The sequence below is a fragment of the Haliotis cracherodii genome, unplaced genomic scaffold, assembly GCF_022045235.1.
Source record: "Haliotis cracherodii isolate W230 unplaced genomic scaffold, xgHalCrac1.p SCAF_36, whole genome shotgun sequence".
Taxonomy (NCBI): domain Eukaryota; kingdom Metazoa; phylum Mollusca; class Gastropoda; order Lepetellida; family Haliotidae; genus Haliotis; species Haliotis cracherodii.
In genome coordinates, this window is record NW_027266293.1 from 1,933,783 (window position 1) to 1,955,661 (window position 21,879).

At 42.8% G+C, this 21,879-nt stretch overlaps 1 protein-coding gene across 1 annotated transcript in view; it reads right to left on the bottom strand.

Moving 5' to 3' along the window:
* The window catches only part of LOC139477854 (probable serine/threonine-protein kinase drkC), a 53,201-nt gene extending 31,918 nt beyond the window's left edge, over positions 1-21,283 (bottom strand). The window contains exons 1-4 of the mRNA XM_071260289.1: positions 21,076-21,283; positions 8,146-8,269; positions 2,363-2,493; positions 569-680 (exon numbers count right to left, since the gene is read on the bottom strand). Of these exons, the coding sequence (XP_071116390.1) occupies positions 569-680; positions 2,363-2,493; positions 8,146-8,269; positions 21,076-21,266 (558 nt within the window). The 5' untranslated portion in view covers positions 21,267-21,283. The remainder of the gene's footprint in view (positions 1-568; positions 681-2,362; positions 2,494-8,145; positions 8,270-21,075) is intronic.
* Positions 21,284-21,879: the final 596 nt, after the last annotated feature.

Here is a 21,879-nt window from a genome sequence, read left to right on the forward strand (position 1 = left end):
TGCGGCCGGAGTTCGAACTCCGGACCTTCCGCTCTCTGGGCGGACGCTCTACCACAAGACCACGGAGGCGGTCATTTCAACATAGAGTAAGCGTGGGTATAATGCGATGTCCTATTTCTTCCAGTTCATACGCCAGACCTGGACACACAAAGAAGACAGTGTGGCCACTTAATCACCACCTACTCAGCTCTATGAAAACCAAAGAAGTAAATGTTCCTCTTCCAGAAAAGAATCTTAGCATTTGGAGACAGCAAACAATTTTCTTTCGTGAATAATTATTTTTGACCAGTTTTTTTTGGAGCCATCTATTTTTTCAAAATATTCCCCATGAAGAATATCAACTGGTCAGTCCTGAGGATGCTTTAACATCCGTACTCCATTTTCAAATACCTGCACTATCACTGGTGCTGCTTTAAGCAATAATTACTTGCTTACTAACCTTGAACTTGACCTACAACAAGAAAAGTGCTAAATGGCTTTCGGTTAAGAACCCTGGATTATTCCTGATCTATAGTTACCATGGTTACCATGGTGTGCAGGAAATGTTCGGTAAGAAAAAAATACTTACCACAGGCTCACCCCGGCCGATGTCCTTGACAATCCGAAATAGCCCGTCTTCAACCAACGTCCTCTCCTCATCACAGATGAGGTGGACAACGACTTCTCTACGCCTCATCGACCTGCAACATAATTGGGAGGGTGACCCAAGTCTTGTGAGTGAGTGAGTATGTTACAAAGCAATCTTAGCGCTAAGGTGACCGTTACTCCCATACCTTAAAATAGACTTACGACAGACAAGGCGCTAAGGTTGTTTTGTAGAACGGCACCAAGGACACCTAGTGGTTGATAGCATAAGCAGCAATTTGTGTTGTTTGGGTACAATGACATACATTCAGCTGGGTCACACATTTAGATCATCCAAGTTTCATACTGTTGGTGGAAGTGTTGGTGGATTGTCTTGTCAGATGGTGCACTATTCTGAAGGAGTTGGTGGATGGTCTTGTCTGATGGTCAACTAATCTGAAGCTGTTGGTGAATGGTCTTGTCTGATGGTGCACTATTCTGAAGGAGTTGGTGGATGGTCTCGTCTGAGGGTACACAAATCTGAAGCTGTTGGTGGATGTTCTTGTCTGAGGCTACACTAATCTGAAGCTGTTCGTGGATGTTCTTGTCTGATGGTGCACCATTCTGAAGCTGTTGGTGGATGGTCTTGTCTGAGGGTACACTATTCTGAAGGAGTTGGTGGATTGTCTTGTCTGAGGGTACACTAATCTGAAACTGTTGGTGGATTGTCTTGTCTGAGGGTACACTATTCTGAAAGAGTTGGTGGATGGTCTTGTCTGAGGGTACACTAATCTGAAGCTGTTGATTAATTGTCTTGTCTGATGGTGCACTATTCTGAAGCTGTTGGTGGATGGTCTTGTCTGATGGTATGCTATTCTCAAGTTGATGTGCATCTATCTAGGACTAGGAAGTATGGGTGGACCAGCTAGTGGTTTGAAGCTCATCAATCTGCAGTGCAGTTATGTCCCTTAGTCAAACCAGGATCCAGATTTGCCCTAATCCAGATCCTTTATTCACCAATGTCTTACATGTGCTCGTGGGTTTCAACAAAGTAAACATCTATGACCTATGACTTTAGGTTTTCCTCGTACATCAATCCTACACAACATGACATACCATATTCGACGTAATAAGCACCCAGGGCGCTCTCAAAATCAGAAATAGGGGGTTCTTATTATAAGGGTAACGCTATTTTTCAGGGCATTCTCATTTGCAAAAGCCTGAGGTCTTCCATTAACTGCCCGATGAAGGAGGGCAGTTGAAAAGACCGAGATGACGACACTATTGAACGTGACGTCACCTTTCCCTATCCTAGGACGTCACCTAACAACAGGCGTGATAATGGCCTGTCGTCAAGAATATGAGGACATTGTCAAGTTACAGTGGCCCGCTTATTTTTGATAACATGCAGGCGGTTTAATGATAATTCTAACCATTTTAGCTATAATAGAATATTATTTTAGTGAAAAAAACAGAGTTGAAAGATCATAAATTTCATGGTTTATGCTGACAGCCTGAAATGTTTATATACGACAGATATATTTTTCCAGAATTTAATTGCCCATAATTAAACGTGCATATAACACACATATTATACATGAATAGATAATTCTTGTGTACATTGATCAATCGGAAGGGGTGCTGATTGGGATTGTTAACTAGCCAATATATTAGCAAATATTCCCGTGGGCGCTTATCAGAACAGGGCACTCATAACATCGAATATGGTAACTCAAATTCTGTTTAAAATAGTGTTAAACTCAACCACACAACATGTCCTACAGGAGAAACTACTTACTCTACTCCTTTGAATCGGAGTTCCATATGGAGTGAGTCCTGGCGGTCACGTCCTGCCTTGAAGTAAGCCTTGTCCTGCACACCCAAAGCATAGTAGAAGCCGGGCTCTTGGCTGTCACTGTACTGGCAGATCTGTAACACACAAGAGCGGGACACAGTTTAGCATAGTGGTGGGACAGTACACTGATGCATGGATGGCTCACGATTTTTAACTTCTTGATACAAGTATCGGTCACAGTTGCACACTAGGTAACAAATATTGATTCTGACATTAAATGTTTGCTTTAATAACTGTTCCTCTAAACACTAATCAGTCGTGCATGTTAATAGTGAAAACATAAATATTTTCATCCATTGTGCCATACTTGACACTGCCAACTGTAAATCATCAGTGTGCCAGGTATATTTGGCCGTCCTGTCTATGAAAAAGATTGCTTACGCACCACAGATAAGAGTGAGTGAGTGAGTGAGTTTGGTTTAACACCGCTTTTAACAGTATTCCAGTTATATCACGGCGTGTCAGCTTAATGTGGGAGGAAAGCCCGAAGTGATGCAGGTCTCAGACGTTTACCACTTCGGTGAAACCTACGAGCACGGGTATGGTGCTGACAAACCTAGAAACATAATTGGGGCGAACCGGGATTCGAACCCACAATCATAGGTTTCTGGCGTGCCCAGAATCTAAGTCAAGATTACAGTTAAATTTTTTTCAAAAGTACATTAATACAAACATAATGAATGTATTTTACTATTATTGTCTTTCTTCATGCAAGTTAATACTTTTTGATAACAAAAATGGGGAAAAAATGTAAAAACAGGCCAAACTGAATTTCTACACAGAGTTATGGGAATTTAATTGCCGCGTGGGCAAGAGGCCCCCCTAACTGGTAAGTCCAATTGGTGAAGGCCTTAATATCTTCGCAGTTGAAGGGGGCACGGGTGGCCCAGTCGTCTAAGGCGCCGCGATTCGCTGTGCAGAGTTGTCCCTTAGGAACGCCAGAAACCTATGATTGTGGGTTTGAATCCCGGTTCGCCCCAATTATGTTTCTAGGTTTGTCAGCACCATACCCATGCTCGTGGGTTTCACTGAAGTGGTAAACCTCTTAGACCTGCATCAGTTCGGGCTTTCCTCCCACATTAAGCTGACACGCCGTGATATAACTGGAATACTGTTAAAAGCGGTGTTAAACCTGACTCACTCACTCACTCTGTGCAGTTGATGATAATTTTTTTTTTTAAAATGTCCGCGCACCTTGTCCCTGACTAACAAGGAGGGCACTTGCCGTCTGAGTGTCTGATTACCTGATGACAGGTGATGCGTTGTTGGCCTATAAGTTGTATCTCACTAGGGCCAAGATAACCCACCACCTGATTTCACTTGGACTGAAAGTCAAGTGAGCTACTCTGGAAGGACAAGGGCTATAGAGCTGAAGCCTTTGTATGAAAAATCCCAGCTATGGTCCATTAAGAGTGCTCACAGAATTGTGATCTGATTTTATTGTTATCATACTGGCCGTTTTGAATATGTCCTTGTTGGCCTTGATTCAGCCATGTCTACATGCCTAATAGAGATAGGCTTTTTATGGAGGGAACGAGAATCTACCCCAAAACACACCAAGGTGACGAAGAGAAGAGAGTGAAGGAGTGTGCTGACAATGATTTCACCTCTCTCTCAGCAACCCAGAAGCCTGACCCCATCCAGCCCTAGCAAACAGCCACAGAAGCCTGACCCCATCCAGCCTTAACAGACAGCCACAGAAGCCTGACCCCCCCCCCCCCCCCCCTAACAGCAGACAGCCCTAGAACCCCTGACCCCCCCCCCCCCCTCCAGCCCTAGCAGACAGCCACAGAAGCCTGACCCCCCACCAGCCCTAACAGACAGCCACAGAAGCCTGACCCCATCCAGCCTTAACAGACAGCCACAGAAGCCTGACCCCCCACCAGCCCTAACAGACAGCCACAGAAGCCTGACCCCATCCAGCCTTAACAGACAGCCACAGAAGCGAGACCCCATCCAGCCCTAACGGACAGCCACAGAAGCCTGACCCCCCACCAGCCCTAGCAGACAGCCACAGAAGCCTGACCCCACCAGCCCTAACAGACAGCCACAGAAGCCTGACCCCCCTAGCCCTAGCAGACAGCCACAGAAGCCTGACCCCCACCAGCCCTAGCAGACAGCCACAGAAGCCTGACCCCCACCAGCCCTAACAGACAGCCACAGAAGCCTGACCCCATCCAGCCTCAACAGACAGCCACAGAAGCCTGACCCCCACCAGCCCTTGCAGACAGCCACAGAAGCCTGACCCCCACCAGCCCTAACAGACAGCCACAGAAGCCTGACCCTGACCCCCACCAGCCCCAGCAGACAGCTACAGACGAAGACCAGGTTCAACTGCCAAGGAACAGCCAAACAGGGTGTAGTTGTAGACAAATATATCATAAATAGCTCTGAGGTTACGATTCCTGTGTACGTTAAACTTTTTAATACAATTCTAGATACAGGTGTTTTCCCTGACCAGTGGCTTACAGGTATAATTAGACCAATTTATAAAGGGAAAGGAGATCCAAACAAATGGGAAAATGATCATCCTATTAGTGTAATCAGCTGTCTCAGTAAATTGTGTGCGGGTATTCTTGGGTTTAGAATAAACACTTACTTTGAAAATGAAAACATTCTCTCAGAAGCACAGGCAGGATTTAAACAAATATTCTACCATTGATCACATATTCACACTCCATAATGAGTGAATGAGTCAGTGAGTGGGTGAGTGAGTGGGTGGGTGGGTGGGTGGGTGAGTGAGTGAGTGAGTGAGTGAGTGAGTGAGTGAGTGAGTGAGTGAGTGAGAGTGAGTTTCATTCTATGACGCTTTTAGCAATATTCCAGCAATATCACGGCGAGGGAGACCATGTTGGAGTTAGACAAGGGGAAAATCTATCGCCAATTTTTTTTTGCTTGTATTTGAATGATTTAGCATCCTTTTTTATGCAACATGATTGCACAGGGTTGCAATTCAATTCAACTACACTTGATTGTTTTGTAGATGACAACACAGGTCTTTTGGCCCTGACACATAAACACCCACAGAATTCACTTAATTGTTCAGAAATGTTTTGTAAATTGTGGAAACTAATTGTAAACACGGATAACACGAAGGTCCTTATTTTCAGTGGTTCTAAAATTGACAAAAGAAGGAAATTTATTTTGAATAAAAACTATTTGGAATTTGTGGATGAATATAAATATCTTGGTATTTATTTCCAAAGCCATAATAAATTTTCTAAATCTGTTAAAACTCTGTGTGAACAAGCAATCAAAGCAATGTATTTCGTCCTACGTAAGGCACGTTTAGACAATCTCTCTTTAAAATGCCAACTCTATCTGTCTGACGCTATGGTACAACCAATAGTCAGAGCTACAGATAAACAGTGTATTTTCATAAAATACCCCCCAAAATATTCAAAACCCAATTACTTTTACTTGCTTACAGAAGCGCATGCATTAAATGAAAAACTCAAATGTATAAAAACAGCATGCGTAAATACCCAATGAAGATTTTTCAGCATGCGTACAAAGGAAATAATTTCAAAAACACAATTACGAGCTAATTTACTTTTTCGAGTCAAGCCTATATACGGTTATCGTGATTATATACATCTAAATCATTATTTCATATTTTTTTTTAAATCGTAAAATGTTTTTGGAAAACCCCAAAAGGTTATGAGGTTGGGGTGTGATACTTACACAGAATGACACCGATCACCAAACGGTTTATGAGGGTTTATGCAGGTCTCAGACGTTTACCACTTCGGTGAAACCACGAGCATGGGTATGGTGCTGACAAACCTAGAAACATAATCGGGGCGATCCGGGATTCAAACCCACAATCATAGGTTTCTGGCTTGCCCAAGGGACGCAACTCTACAAAGCGAATCGCGGCGCCTTAGACGACTGGGCCACCCGTGCCCCACCAAAGACACAGAATGACACCGATTACCGAACGGATCATGAGGGCTCTTGAAAGGTAGGGTGTATGGTACACAAGGGTTGAAGGTGTGATACTTACAGACACAGAATGACACCGATTACCGAACGGATCATGAGGGCTCTTGAAAGGCAGGGTGTATTGTACGCACAAGGCGAAGGTGTGATACTTACAGACACAGAATGACACCAATCACCAAACGGATCATGAGGGCTCTTGAAAGGTAGGGTGTATGGTACACAAGGGTTGAAGGTGTGATACTTACAGACACAGAATGACACCGATCACCAAATGGTTCATGAGGGCTCTTGAAAGGTAGGGTGTATTGTATGCACAGGATGAAGGTGTGATACTTACAGACACAGAATGACACCGATCACCAAACGGTTCATGAGGGTTCTTGAAAGGTAGGGTGTATTGTATGCACAGGACGAAGGTGTGATACTTATAGACACAGAATGACACCGATCACCAAATGGTTGATGAGGGTTCTTGAAAGGTAGGGTGTATTGAATGCACAGGACGAAGGTGTGATACTTACACAGAATGACACCGATTACCAAATGGTTGATGAGGGCTCTTGAAAGGTAGGGTGTATTGAATACACAGGACGAAGGTGTGATACTTACACAGAATGACACCGATCACCAAATGGTTCATGAGGGCTCTTGAAAGGTAGGGTATATTGAATGCACAGGACGAAGGTGTGATACTTACAGACACAGAATGACACCGATCACCAAATGGTTCATGAGGGCTCTTGAAAGGTAGGGTGTATTGAATGCACAGGACGAAGGTGTGATACTTACACAGAATGACACCAATTACCAAACGGTTCATGAGGGCTCTTGAAAGGTAGGGTGTATTGAATGCACAGGACGATGGTGTGATACTTACACAGAATGACACCGATTACCAAACGGTTCATGAGGGCTCTTGAAAGGTAGGGTGTATTGTATGCACAGGACGAAGGTGTGATACTTACAGACACAGAATGACACCGATCACCAAATGGTTCATGAGGGCTCTTGAAAGGTAGGGTGTATTGAATGCACAGGACGAAGGTGTGATACTTACACAGAATGACACCGATCACCAAATGGTTCATGAGGGCTCTTGAAAGGTAGGGTGTATTGAATGCACAGGACGAAGGTGTGATACTTACACAGAATGACACCGATCACCAAATGGTTCATGAGGGCTCTTGAAAGGTAGGGTGTATTGAATGCACAGGACGAAGGTGTGATACTTACAGACACAGAATGACACCGATTACCAAACGGTTCATGAGGGCTCTTGAAAGGTTGGGTGTATTGAATGCACAGGACGAAGGTGTGATACTTACAGACACAGAATGACACCGATTACCAAATGGTTCATGAGGGCTCTTGAAAGGTAGGGTGTATTGAATGCACAGGACGAAGGTGTGATACTTACACAGAATGACACCGATTACCAAATGGTTCATGAGGGCTCTTGAAAGGTAGGGTGTATTGTATGCACAGGACGAAGGTGTGATACTTACAGACACAGAATGACACCGATCACCAAACGGTTCATGAGGGTTCTTGAAAGGTAAGGTGTATGGTACAAAAGGGTTGAAGGTGTGATACTTACAGACACAGAATGACACCGATTACCAAACGGTTCATGAGGGTTCTTGAAAGGCAGGGTGTATTGTACACACAAGGCAAAGGTGTGATACTTACAGACACAGAATGACACCGATCACCAAACGGTTCATGAGGGTTCTTGAAAGGCAGGGTGTATTGTACACACAAGGCGAAGGTGTGATACTTACAGACACAGAATGACACCGATCACCAAACGGTTCATGAGGGTTCTTGAAAGGCAGGGTGTATGGAACACAAGGGTTGAAGGTGTAGTTCCACAACTGACTCTGAGTCTTGAACAAGGTTGTGAACCTGCAATACAAACAGTAATATCATATTTGACATTTTAGATAAAATTTTCATATTCCCAAGTAGGTGGTACAGAAATGTCTTTTACCTCGGGGGATATAATTTCATGAATTTTATGGGTGGTTGTGTCTCACCGACAATATTTATCATCTACCACAATTTCAACATATATTTGAGGGAGACTGAGATGTGAAGTGTTTGTCACCCTACTGCCATACGATAGTTTGTGAATGATAAGGCTCTGAACATTACATACTTCTGAGGTGAGGTGAGGTGAGGGGTGAGGTGAGGTGAAAAGGGGTTTAACATCATGTCCAAGATCATTGCACTTATGTAGCGACGTGCATGTAGGTGTGTGTGTGTTTGTGTGGCTGCTTGTACTAGTCCGGACTGATGCAGAATTATAGTGCTAGCTCACTGAGATACCATGCCGCAGTTTAACATGAATATCCCACTCAGACACAGTATACTGATTCCGAGCCGACCAGTCCTTGTTTTAGCCCCGTAATGCCAAGTGCCAGACAGGGTAACAACAAGTACCATCTTTTAACATCTTTTGGTATGACACGGCCGGGGATCGAACCCGGACCTTCCGCTCTCCGGGCGGATGCTCTGCCACTAGACCACGGAGGCGGTCACATACTTCTGAAGTCAGTGTTAACAAAGCTATGATAGCTACATTACAAGGCATGAATACACATGCCTACTTCGCCATGGATCCCACCCTCAGTTAGATACCACAGCTGCTATAGGGTGCTCTTCTGCCCCTCAGCCCCAGAAGACCCCTGAAGATCCGGGGTAGAATAGGTCTTCACATGGCTTAGACTGATGTCTTCCTCAAGTTCATACCCGGGTAGAATAGGTCTTCAGCAACCCATGCTTGCCGTAAAAGGTGACTATGCTTGTTGTAAGAGGCGACTAACGGGATCGGGTGGTCAGGCTCACTGACTGGGTTGATGCATGTCATCGTATCCCAATTGTGCAGATCGATGCTCATGATGTCAATCACTGGATTGTGTGGTCCAGACTCGTTTATTTACAGACCTCCATCATATAGCTGGAATATTGGTGAGTGCTGTGTTGAACAACAAACCAACCAAACCAATCTTCTGCCCCCGAAACCTCAGTTTGAAATTCTAAGAGCGCACCCACACTTGTTCACCTGTATCTGACATTTGGGTATTTGACTTAAAACCTGTTTCATACTGTTCACTTCAAAAATCACTGATACTTTTCAAATGAAAACAATTCCATCTTTGGATTTTATTTCATGTCATGTCATGTCATGTCAATTCATGTTACTTCATTTCACTTCATTTCACTTCATTTCATGATTGACTGCAAATAAAGCAAAAATACCATAACTCTAGATTGTAAATACAAATAAACTATACTCAAAAACATTTCTTTGCAAAAGAACATTGATTTTAGAACACATTAGGAAATTTATGGTAATTAAAAAAAGGTTATTTACCAGAAGCAATGTAATTAATTCAAATAAAAAATATCACAATTATACAACAAAAACTAAAGATATTAGTATAAATGCTGTTGTATTTACCTAGCTCTGTGCATGCCTTACATGCCTTGATTACATGCATCTATAAATAGACTAGTACACAGCGCACCCTATTGGCCTTAAGAAAATGAAAATAGTCTACCTGGATACCCAACTGAAGCATCATAAAATGAAGACATCTTTAAGTGTATGAGTGAGTGAATGAGTATGGTTTTATGCCGCTTTTGACAATATTCCAGCAATGTCACGGCAGGGGAAACCAGAAATGGTCTTCACACATTGTGCCCATGTCGGGAATCGAACCCGGGTCTTCGGCGTGACGAGCTAACGCTTTAACCACTAGGCTACCCGACCTCCCCTTAAGTGTATGACCATTACACATACAATTCCTGTAAATCCTGTAAAACTATGTGAATAGTAGTGAATAGTAGTGAATAGTAGTGAATAGTAGTGAATAGTATTATACTGTCTGTTTGCTTACAGCTCCCTCTCCCAGGGCAGCCATTTTCTGTTCATTTGTTCATTTCTTTATATCATCAATCAGCGACTAAGATACAACATGTCCATTGACGAGGCACAATGTGATTTTCAATTGGCATTTATCTGTTTTTTTGGAGAAGCTTTTCCAAATGTAACTGTTGGTAAGAGAATATGGCGATCAGCTGATACACAATAATTTTATCTAACAGTTGTAATATACGAAATTGTTTTCTCTAATAGTTGTAATATAAGCAATAATTTTATTTCAATAGTGTATTCATAGTTTTTGCAGCATACTTTATACACTAGGATTGGATTTGTCTGCGTATTTCAGTTTACTTAATGCATATTATACGCAAATTTGCAGCTTTTCTCAAGCTCTGAGACTAAAGCTGGCAATGAGCGGCAAGGCTGTATTTTGTAATGACATGGAGAGAGTTACTGGTGCCCTAAGGGCACACAGAGAAATCACATTTCTTTGAATGAAAATACCTCGAGACGAATTGTGTTATGTGAAAGTAAGGAATATAATTTGCGCAAGCAAGCTTGACAAAACACAAAGAACACGTTAAAGAAACTGAATTTCAATTAAAACATATCTGCGATCCGTGTGGTGATGTCTTTCTGTTGTTTAAATGCTCAAATATTCTTCAGGAATGGACTGTTGGTTGTCAGTTATTCATTAACTTAAAATAACATTTCAATTAAATTACAATTTAAATAGATAGACCTATTTTAATATTTTGACACCCAAGTTTATGTCCTCGTAACTCTCCATTCTTTAAACATGTTGGCCCTCAGATTCTGCAGGTTTCTGCTCTACATCACTTAATGGTATAGTCCCTCAGATTCACCACTTGACCAATGGAGACGGTCCCTTGAAGAATCCGGGGTAGAAAAGGTCTTCAGCAACCCATGCTTGCCGTAAAAGGCGACTATGCTTGTTGTAAGAGGCGACTAACGGGATCGGGTGGTCAGGCTCGCTGACTTGGTTGATGCATGTCATCGTATCCCCATTGTGCAGATCGATGCTCATGATATTAATCACTGGATTGTCTTGTCCAGACTTAATTATTTACAGACCGCCGTCATATAGCTGGGATATTGCTGAGTGCGGCGTTAAACAAACAAACAAACTACATTTTTATCCCTGGTGTAGTGATCAGTATTTCAATCACTCACAAGAAAACCTGCAAACACATCTCATGTTTATCAAGATAAATGTTCTTTGATTGTTGTTTGGGAAGCAGCTTGTAAGGCTGCATCTGACTGCTATGAATACCTCTTCAACCGCTCTACAACACAATAACGCTAAAAATACATTAACATTTGTCTTGCCACAGTTCCAGATGAAAAACTACAAGACGGTCAACACCAGGTCAAGGTGACGCTGTTCATGAACCATTGTTAAACTGCCGTCTAACAGAGTACTTAGAGTTCAGCGGTCCACATCTTTCTGTTCTGCAGATCCTGGTTACCACCTGAATCCTACACTCATCTATGCCTGTCCTCATGGAAAATGTTGTGTCATTATGAAATCCAGTCAGGCTGGTGAGCTGACACACGCTTCCATACGTCTGCAGCGATCACATTTGTTATGTCATGACTAAAACTGGTGATAATAATCCACGATCATGACTTTTTTAAACGATTAGCGATATTAATATAAGTACATTTTTCGAACGAAGTCAGCTTGTCTGTTACCATCAGGGTTTCCCCTTGTCTGTTTTCAATGCAAGGAGGTTTGCTTTGAGGTAAAATATCCATTTGTAGTGACTTCGTCTCGAGATATTCAAAAAAGGAGAAAATTGTGACTGAAGTTAGTGTGAATGATGTATAGATCTAATTAAGTTACTTCAGAGATGACGTCTTTCCACTGAACATAATGTTGAAAGAATGAAAACTAGGTAATTTTCATTCATTTTTTTATTTGTTGAAAGTTGGGATTGGCAAAAATTAGGGGGGACTGGTAATTATGAGAGCTGCCAGTCCACTAGAACTGGCAGTTTCAAAAGCCAGCGGGAACACTGTAAAACATTTTCTGAAAGATGACAAAGAAGCCATCTGAGTCTTAGCAACCAACAGAAACCCAATCCAAATGTTGTTTACTTGTTTTTTTCTAAAGGGGAATCAGTGCTCTAAAAAACCTGATACTTCTTGTGATCACAGGTGATGGCAGGGGGTCATCGAGTTACCCCGTGACACAGAGCTTGTTCTCACCCAACACTACATGAAAACAGCATGCCTTATACCTTCCTGAATACGAGGCCAGGATTCATGATCCTCTTTCCTTACATTGACTGCTACCCTGCTCAACATGTGGTAAGGGGCTCTCCATCATTACCAACTGTGTCCGTACAAACAATGACCAGACCCCCCCCCAGGGAGACAAGTGTCAGATACAGAGATCCCCCCCAGGGAGACAAGTGTCAGGAACAGAGACCCCCCACAGGGAGACAAGTGTCAGGTACAGAGACTCCCCACAGGGAGACAAGTGTCAGGTACAGAGACTCCCCACAGGGAGACAAGTGTCAGGTACAGAGACCCCCCACAGGGAGACAAGTGTCAGGTACAGAGACCCCCACAGGGAGACAAGTGTCAGGTACTGAGATGCCCCACAGGGAGACAAGTGTCAGGTACAGAGATCCCCCACAGGGAGACAAGTGTCAGGTACAGAGACTCCCCACAGGGAGACAAGTGTCAGGTACAGAGATCCCCCACAGGGAGACAAGTGTCAGGTACAGAGACCCCCCACAGGGAGACAAGTGTCAGGTACAGAGATCCCCCACAGGGAGACAAGTGTCAGGTACAGAGACCCCCCACTGGGAGACAAGTGTCAGGAACAGAGACCCCCCACAGGGAGACAAGTGTCAGGTACAGAGATCCCCCACAGGGAGACAAGTGTCAGGAACAGAGACCCCCCACAGGGAGACAAGTGTCAGGTACAGAGACCCCCCACAGGGAGACAAGTGTCAGGTACAGAGACTCCCCACAGGGAGACAAGTGTCAGGTACAGAGACCCCCTACAGGGAGACAAGTGTCAAGTACAGAGACCCCCCCACAGGGAGACAGGTGTCAGGTACAGAGACCCCCCACAGGGAGACAAGTGTCAGGAACAGAGACCCCCCACAGGGAGACAAATGTCAGGTACAGAGATCCCCCACAGGGAGACAAGTGTCAGGTACAGAGATCCCCCACAGGGAGACAAGTGTCAGGAACCGAGATCCCCCACAGGGAGACAAGTGTCATGTACAGAGACCCCCCATAGGGAGACAAGTGTCAGGTAAAGAGACCCCCACAGGGAGACAAGTGTCAGGTACAGAGACCCCCCACAGGGAGACAAGTGTCAGGTACAGAGACTCCCCACAGGGAGACAAGTGTCAGGAACCGAGACTCCCCCCAGGGAGACAAGTGTCAGGTACAGAGACCCCCCACTGGGAGACAAGTGTCAGGTACAGAGACTCCCCACAGGGAGACAAGTGTCAGGAACAGAGACTCCCCACAGGGAGACAAGTGTCAGGTACAGAGACTCCCCACAGGGAGACAAGTGTCAGGTACAGAGACTCCCCACAGGGAGACAAGTGTCAGGAACAGAGACCCCCCCACAGGGAGACAAGTGTCATGTACAGAGACCCCCCACAGGGAGACAAGTGTCAGGAACAGAGACCCCCCACAGGGAGACAAGTGTCAGGTACAGAGATCCCCCACAGGGAGACAAGTGTCAGGTACAGAGATCCCCCACAGGGAGACAAGTGTCAGGAACAGAGATCCCCCACAGGGAGACAAGTGTCAGGAACAGAGATCCCCAAAAGTGAGACAAGTGTCAGGTACAGAGACCCCCCCACAGGGAGACAAGTGTCAGGAACAGAGATCCCCCACAGGGAGTGTTGGTAACAGTATAAAATATCACAGAATCACTATCAAACTTTAGCACATCATGTTGGGAATGAAGAACAAAGAGAAACTCTTTACGTACAAATTCCTGTCTGTCATCCTACAGATGACCTTGTACGCCATGACTTGTATGTCAATGTAGGGAGACACAAGCACTGAATGGGCCATTACACTCGGGGCTAAACGGACCAGAAGACTTTAATGTCGAATAATGCAGGTCAAGGCGAACAAATTGTAGCACAAGAACGTAAAGAACTCGTGTTGCACAGTCGAATATAAACACTTACCGTATTCGACGTAATAAGCGCCCCGCTCGAATAAGCGCCCACGGCAATATTTGCTGATATATTGGCTAGTGAACAATACCTATTAGCACCCCTTCCAATTGATCAATTGACAACACACTTATTTATTCGCGTATAATATGGATTCATGTGTGATATGCACCCTTAATTATGGGCAATTAAATTCTGTAAATCTATCGTATTTAAACATTTCAAGCTGTCAGCATAAACCACAAAATTTACCTTTCCAAAAAAAATTTTACAGTTTTTTTTCACCAAAATTCTAATAAGAGACCCCTATTTCTAATTTTGAGAGCGCCCTGGGCGCCTATTACGTCAAATACGGTAACTAAAAGTGAATTTCCCTTGATGGGGTATGCGGGGAACTAAACGTGAATCTCTTGATAAACTGATAACATAATTCAGATAATATATGTGGGAAATGAAACGTGAATTTTAAAAAGATGAAGAAACATAAATGTGACAAATTAACTAAAAATATTATTCTCAAAGTCTATCTATCAAACCTATCAGGTGGTATCAATAGTCTAGCTTTATTGTAACTCGCTATGGTGCGTGTTATTGCGACGACCTATGTAAACAAATGTGTTCTACCTACATTGTATCCTTGAAAAGCTATAAAACCAATCTGTCAAACTGTTCAGCCTGTCATAAGGAGATATAAAACCAGTCTTGAATGTACGTCCTGTTCGATTTGCCTCGTTTGTGCACATACTATGACAGCACGTGCCAATTTTGAACAATCGATTACCATCAGTTAATTATTTATGTAACATAAAAAAATATATACCCTATTCGTAATAAGCGCCCCGCTCTAATAAGCGCCCACGGCAATACTTGCTGATATATTGGTTAGTGAACAATCCCAATTAGCACCCCTTCCGATTGATCAATGTACACAACACTTACTTATTCGCGTATAATACACACTCGTGTGTTATATGCACCCTTAATTATGAGCAATTAAATTCTGGAAAAATGCATCTCTCGTATATAAACATTTCAGGGTGTCAGCATAAACCACCAAAATAATATTCTAATAAGAGCCCCCTATATCTAATTTTGAAAGCGCCCTGGGTGCTTATTACGTTGAATACGGTACTGTAAATCTTGATATTAACGCGAGCGTGAATTAAATGCGAAAAATGCGAGTGGTCTTTGCTCGCATTATTATACATCGCATTTATATCAACAATAAGACATTTTTGATCGCAGAAATACCAACTTAGACATACACTGAAAACAAACAACTATGTATTCCACATCACTGCTAATTGAGCAGCACTTGTTACAAGTATATAAACAATGTCATTCAAACACTAATTACATCCTGTGAATTGTCACTGCTGGGGTCAAGACAAGCGTTCTACTCACTCATGTCATCACTGCAAGTCCATACAGACGCCACCCAACACGGTGTCTTTGCTCTTTGCGACTGCATCAAAGGCCGACACGAGCCAGCGCGCACGTATTGTTTTAGCTGAAGTACTCTACTCAGCGCAAATAAGAGGTGCTATTTGGTGTGTGATTAGATAAATGTAAGGTTGAATTAAGGTGAGGATTCTCCTGTAAACCTGACAGAGGACATTTTGTTTAGATATAAATCCACTGATGCTTGAGAGGAGGGGGTGTCGCATTCATATGGAGTCTCATTTTTGGCTAGGGGTCAGCGGTCGCATCCTTTTGGAGACGCATTCATTTCAAGTTTTACAGTATCTAAAATCACTTATAAACACTCCCTTCTTGATGGCTGTCTGTATACAACAGTACTATTTCAGACAATTGGATCATCTCTGTTTGTGAACTTGAATTCAGTTTCTTTTCTTCTACTTTTCCTCTCCCGTGAAGATCCGGAGTAGAATAGGTCTTCAGCAACCCATGCTTGCCGTAAAAGGCGACTATGCATGTTGTAAGAGGCGACTAACGGGATTGGGTGTTAGGCTCGCTGACTTGGCTGATGCATGTCATCGTATCCAGATTGCGTAGATCGGTGCTCATGATGTCAATCACAGGATTTTCTGGTCCAGGCTCGATTATTTACACACTGGCATCATATAGCTGGAATATTGCTGAATGCGGCGTTAACAATCTACTTTTCTTCAGTGGATCAATCCTGCTTTCAAGGGCTGATCAATATACAATAATCACAGATCATCCGGTGTTTGCTCGATCTTCACATACACTTGTCTTGTACATCACAGTCTGTGTACGAAAATAGAATTGATTATCTGAAGACAGATAAGTACTTTCTGTTTGCACACACTATATTACAAACACAGAACATGTCAGCAGCGATCATTTTGTCTGCCTGAATAACACTAAAGGTTTCAGACTAACATTTTAGTTTCTGTGATGGTGGACAGCAAGATCTAAGGCCTGCTCATCATGTCTAGATAACACACAGTTGGATCATACAATATATATTTTAGAAGGACAATGCTTGGATGCTATGTAAAAGAAGTACTAAAAAACATAAGCAGATTGCTTGCCCAATACACAACAAAGAGAGAATCAAAATACTCCTCCTTGGACTTCATAGACTAAAATATTACAGAGATTTATCTGGTATTCTTAACTAAGTTCCCCTTGAGTGAGTGAGTGAGTGAGTTGGATTTAATGCCGCTTTAAACAGTATTCCAGTCATATCACGGCGTGTCAGCTTAATGTGGGAGGAAAGCCCGAAGTGATGCAGTCTCAGATGTTTACCACTTTGGTGAAACCCACGAGCACGGGTATGGTGCTGACATACCTAGAAACATGATCAAGGCGAACCGGGAATCGAACCCACAATCATAGGTTTCTGGCGTGCCCAAGGGATGCAACTCTGCACAGAGAATAGCGGCGCCTTAGACGACTGGCTCACCCGTGCCCCCAAGTGCCCCTGGAAGGGTAATTGGGAAAAAAAAATTATTTGTTCAAAATTGACTGGTTTTAATGTTGTTGTTATTATTATTACAGTTAAATTTCTTCATCTTGTGCTGGAGAATGTGGTAGGAAAGCCCAAAGTGATGCAGGTCTCAGACGTTTACCACCTCGGTAAAACCCACGAGCACGGGTATGGTGCTGACATACCTAGAAACATAATCAGGGTGAACCAGGATTCGAACCCACGATCATAGGTTTCTGGCATGCCTAAGGGAGGCAACTCTGCACAGCGAATCGTGGCACTTTAGACAACTGGGCCACCCCTTTCAGTATTTCAACACCTGCTATACTTGCATTCATCTGCTATACTTGCATTCATCTGCTGTTCATTGCAAGGTGGCCTACAGTTTTTTATATAAAGCCAACCAAAAGACGGCTGCCATGAATCACCGTCTCGCCAGGATTTGGAAGATTCCCAGGACGGCGCCAACGGTCCAACCATTGACATCGGCTACCAGAAAGTCATTGAGATCAGCTAGACCTCATTGAACTGACCCCATTGCCAAACATGCAAATATCAGCTCCTATGCTTCTTCAAGTAGGTAATGCAGATAATACAAACGTTTTGCCGCGAGTTCAAGAGCCCCAACACATAATGGCGACTGTTTCGTCGATGCTAACAATATCTAGCCAACTCAGCAACATCCTGGATATTCTGGGCAAGACAATGGCCCAAGATCCCTCTCAGAACTTTACGGGCATGCTTGGGGTAAGTACATTTAATTTTGGGGAACGGTGTCAGTGGTGGCAAGATATCCTGGCATGTTTCTTGGCAACCTCTTTTGCAGGGCAGTGGTTGCAGCATTGGCGTTCACTTAACAGGAGTCAAGCTCTTTTCTGCAACTTCTTTAAGTGGCATTTAGAAGTTGGTGTGATGAAGTAAGACGAGTTCTATGGATGAACAACTTCTTTATTACAATTAATGCGACGTTTCCGTGTAGATCCTAACACCTTTATCAAGCAAGTGATGGATAGTGCTAAACAACATAGGTATATATCCTTATTGACATCTAAGTTTATACAGTGACTAGTTGATGGACACAGAGAGCTGATTAAGATAATTGGAGTGAGTGAGTGAGCAATGTTTTATGTCGCTTTTAGCAATATTCCAGCAATATCACGGCGGGGACACCAGAAATGGGCTTCACACATTGTACCCATGTCGGGAATCGAACCCGGGTCTTCGGTGTGACAAGCGAACACTTTAACCACTAGGCTACCCCAAGATAATTGGAAGCCAGTGGAAGACTAATGAACACAGAGTAAACAAGCAGACTGATAGAGATGATGGAAGCCACTGGATTAATTGGATGGACAAAGGGATTTAACAATTAGGTGAAGGTAAGCATGCGGGATGTAATAGCCTTGGTCTCTGTTCATTGCTGGCTGGATCCTTTTGATGTAGATGGCTTCTAGGAGTTTCCTGATTTTGTAGTCTGACTGGTTGTTGGCCAGAATCTTGATGTTGTTCTCTTTTCTGCAGTCCACCAGTACCCCTCCATCCACAATTTCCTCCAAATAACATCTCGCCTTAATTTCAAGCTCCTCTATCACACAGGATAGACGAGTTGGCCTTATAGGGTCATGTCCTTACATAATACAAACCATTAAAATCTCTTTCACATTTATTGGTCTTGTTATAGGTGAATATAGGTTAGTTCTACAAAGCTGTAAAAGTGCTTAGTATTTTTATACATATTAAACCATTAAACTGGGAAATTATCAGTTCCAAATTGGGAAGTCTTACTGAAATATGCTGCAGCCTTGGATCTGAATATTGGTGTAATCCCTGTATTGATAATAATAATTTGTGCATGTAGTATACATGGTATACGTATTTATTAATATGTGTGAGTTTAGGCATGTGAACAGGGCTTTTGTTCTTTTCAATATTCTAGTCCAGCTTAATATTTTTCTGATGGTTGTGGTCATCAAGTTTCTTAAAAAAATAAATCAGTAAACAAATCTGTTCAAGCAGTTTAGGTAGATTCTAATTGATGAGGCATTCTTCCATCTGATAATCCTGACTGTGAAATATAATTTTTTTTTGTTTTTAAATTTTCTTTTACTAAAAGCCTAGGCAAGTCTAGATCAAACTATCAAAGTCTAGATTGCTTTATGAAAACAGCAGAGGAAAGGTCTTTTAAAGACATGGTTTCATCGACTAAGTTGTTAGTCTATCCATCTGGTTGTCCCCTCCTAAACTGCTGCATATGAAGCACATATTTGTTGGGGGGGGGGGGGGACGGGGGTTCTTTACATTTTTATTGCACCTGTTGGTTGCAAAGTAAAACACATGTACAATATCTGAGTGAGTAAGTGAGTTGTATTTATCTCCACCTTGTTTGTTTGTTGTTTAACGCAGCACTCAGCAATATGCCATCTATATGATGGCAGTCTGAAAATAATCAAGTCTAGACCAGACAATCCAGTGATTTACATCATGAGCATCAATCGCAATTGGGATACGATAACATGCATCAAGCAAGTCACCAAGCCTGTCCACCTGATCCCGTTTGTCGCCTCTTATGACATAGTCGTCTCTTATGGCAAGCATGGGTTGCTGAAAACATTTCTAGTATACCCAGATCTTAACAGTTCTATCTCCACCTTGAGTAGTGCATGTTTCAATTATACACAGCAGCTGGGCTTAGGACATATAATTAATTTCTCATTACGGAGTGGACCTTTAAATTGGTCCAATGCCAAAGAATTAATAGAGGAGTTGGACTGACTCTTAGGCCTGGTACTGATTCGCATTTTTTAGTTATTTTCAGTCTGAAGTTAAACTTTTTTATATAACCTGGCCTTTGAGATTTTCAATTCTGGAACTAGATCTACATACATTACCGTATTTGACGTAATAAGCGCCCTGCTCTAATAAGCGCCCACGGCGATATTTGCTAATATATTGGCTAGTGAACAATTCCAATTCCTTCTGATTGATCAAAGTACACAAGACTTATTTATTCGTGTATAATACGCACTCGAGTGTTGTTTGCACCCTTAATTATGGGCAAATAAATTCTTGAAAAATATATCTGACGTGTATAATACACCCAGACTTTTGTTTTGTATCATTTCAGGCTGTCAGCATAAACCACGAAATTTACGATCTTTCAACTCTTTTTTTTTCACCAATATTTTATTCTAATAAGAGCCACAAATTTCTAATTTTGAGAGCACCCTAAGCGCATATTATGTCAAATACGGTACATCATTGTTTTGATTTGGTACAATTAGAAATTCGGTTAGAACGTTTGGGAAACTGATTATAATAAATGAAACTAAAAAAAATACCTACTTATAATTACATTTGTTTGTAATCAGAAACAAATTTTTTAAGTGGCCTTATCTGAACTAGCCTAGTATAGTGATTATTAACAGTGCAAACGTTATCATGCATCACCGCAACAGAGACCGTGTATGTATATATCTCATATCTACATCTGAAGGTACTACATTACATAACGCCACTCTCGTGCCTGCGCGGGTAAGCAAAGAAACGACGTGTATTTGTATCGTAGTAGCTGACCCTTGCGTGACCTGATTTGGGATCTAGAATTAGGTCACGCCCAGCTGGTGTCCCCGACCCTGGAGGACCCCGCAACGACCCCGCAACGTTCTACGTCTCCATCATGACAGAAACACCAATACTCTAAATCGCAAATGCATGTCTTAATTACCTTGGGTGGCCGTCCGTTCTCTGAAGTGGCTCCAAGTTGATAACTTCGTCGGTATCATTGACAACCACTCGGCATTTGCTCTCTGGTATCAGAGCCAGGTCCATGGAACCTCCCTTAGCTTTTGTTGACAGTGACACGGGGCATTTGTACATCGCCAGTGTGAAGAGGAACAGATAGAACTTCGCCATCATATATGGGTATCCGACATATGTTTTGTCCCTGCGGTACACTCAAGAAACAACACTGGACTGAGAATCGCTACAAATGACAGCTGATATCGCTTACCGACCGCACCGTCTCATTGGTCGGCTGTCCCGTTGTATGAAAACACCGCGGGGACATCAGTACTGTGAGGTTATCACATTCCGCTACGGCGAGATTGCACGAGCAAGTGGTTGAGGAAAGAGGCACTGATTTGTCTTATTGCGTATTGTACGTTTGAATACATTGCGTTTTATGAAATGTGACTTATAGTGGTATTATAAAGTTGTTTAGGTTTAATTTTAACGGCAGTATAATAACATAGGTTTATCGTATATTTTAACATAGGTTTATCGTATATTTTACGACCCGCGAAGATCCGGAGTACAATATAGATCTAGGTCTTCAGCAACCCATGCTTGACGTAAAAGGCGACTAACTGGATCGGGTGATCAGGCTCGCTGACTTGGTTGATGTATGTCGTTCTTTCCCAATTGTGTGGATTAGGTCTGGGACGGGTAACTCGGGTACCCGGGTCGGGTGGGTACTGAGTAGGACCCGGGTACCCACAGGACTACCCGGATCCGTGGTTAATCACGTGAT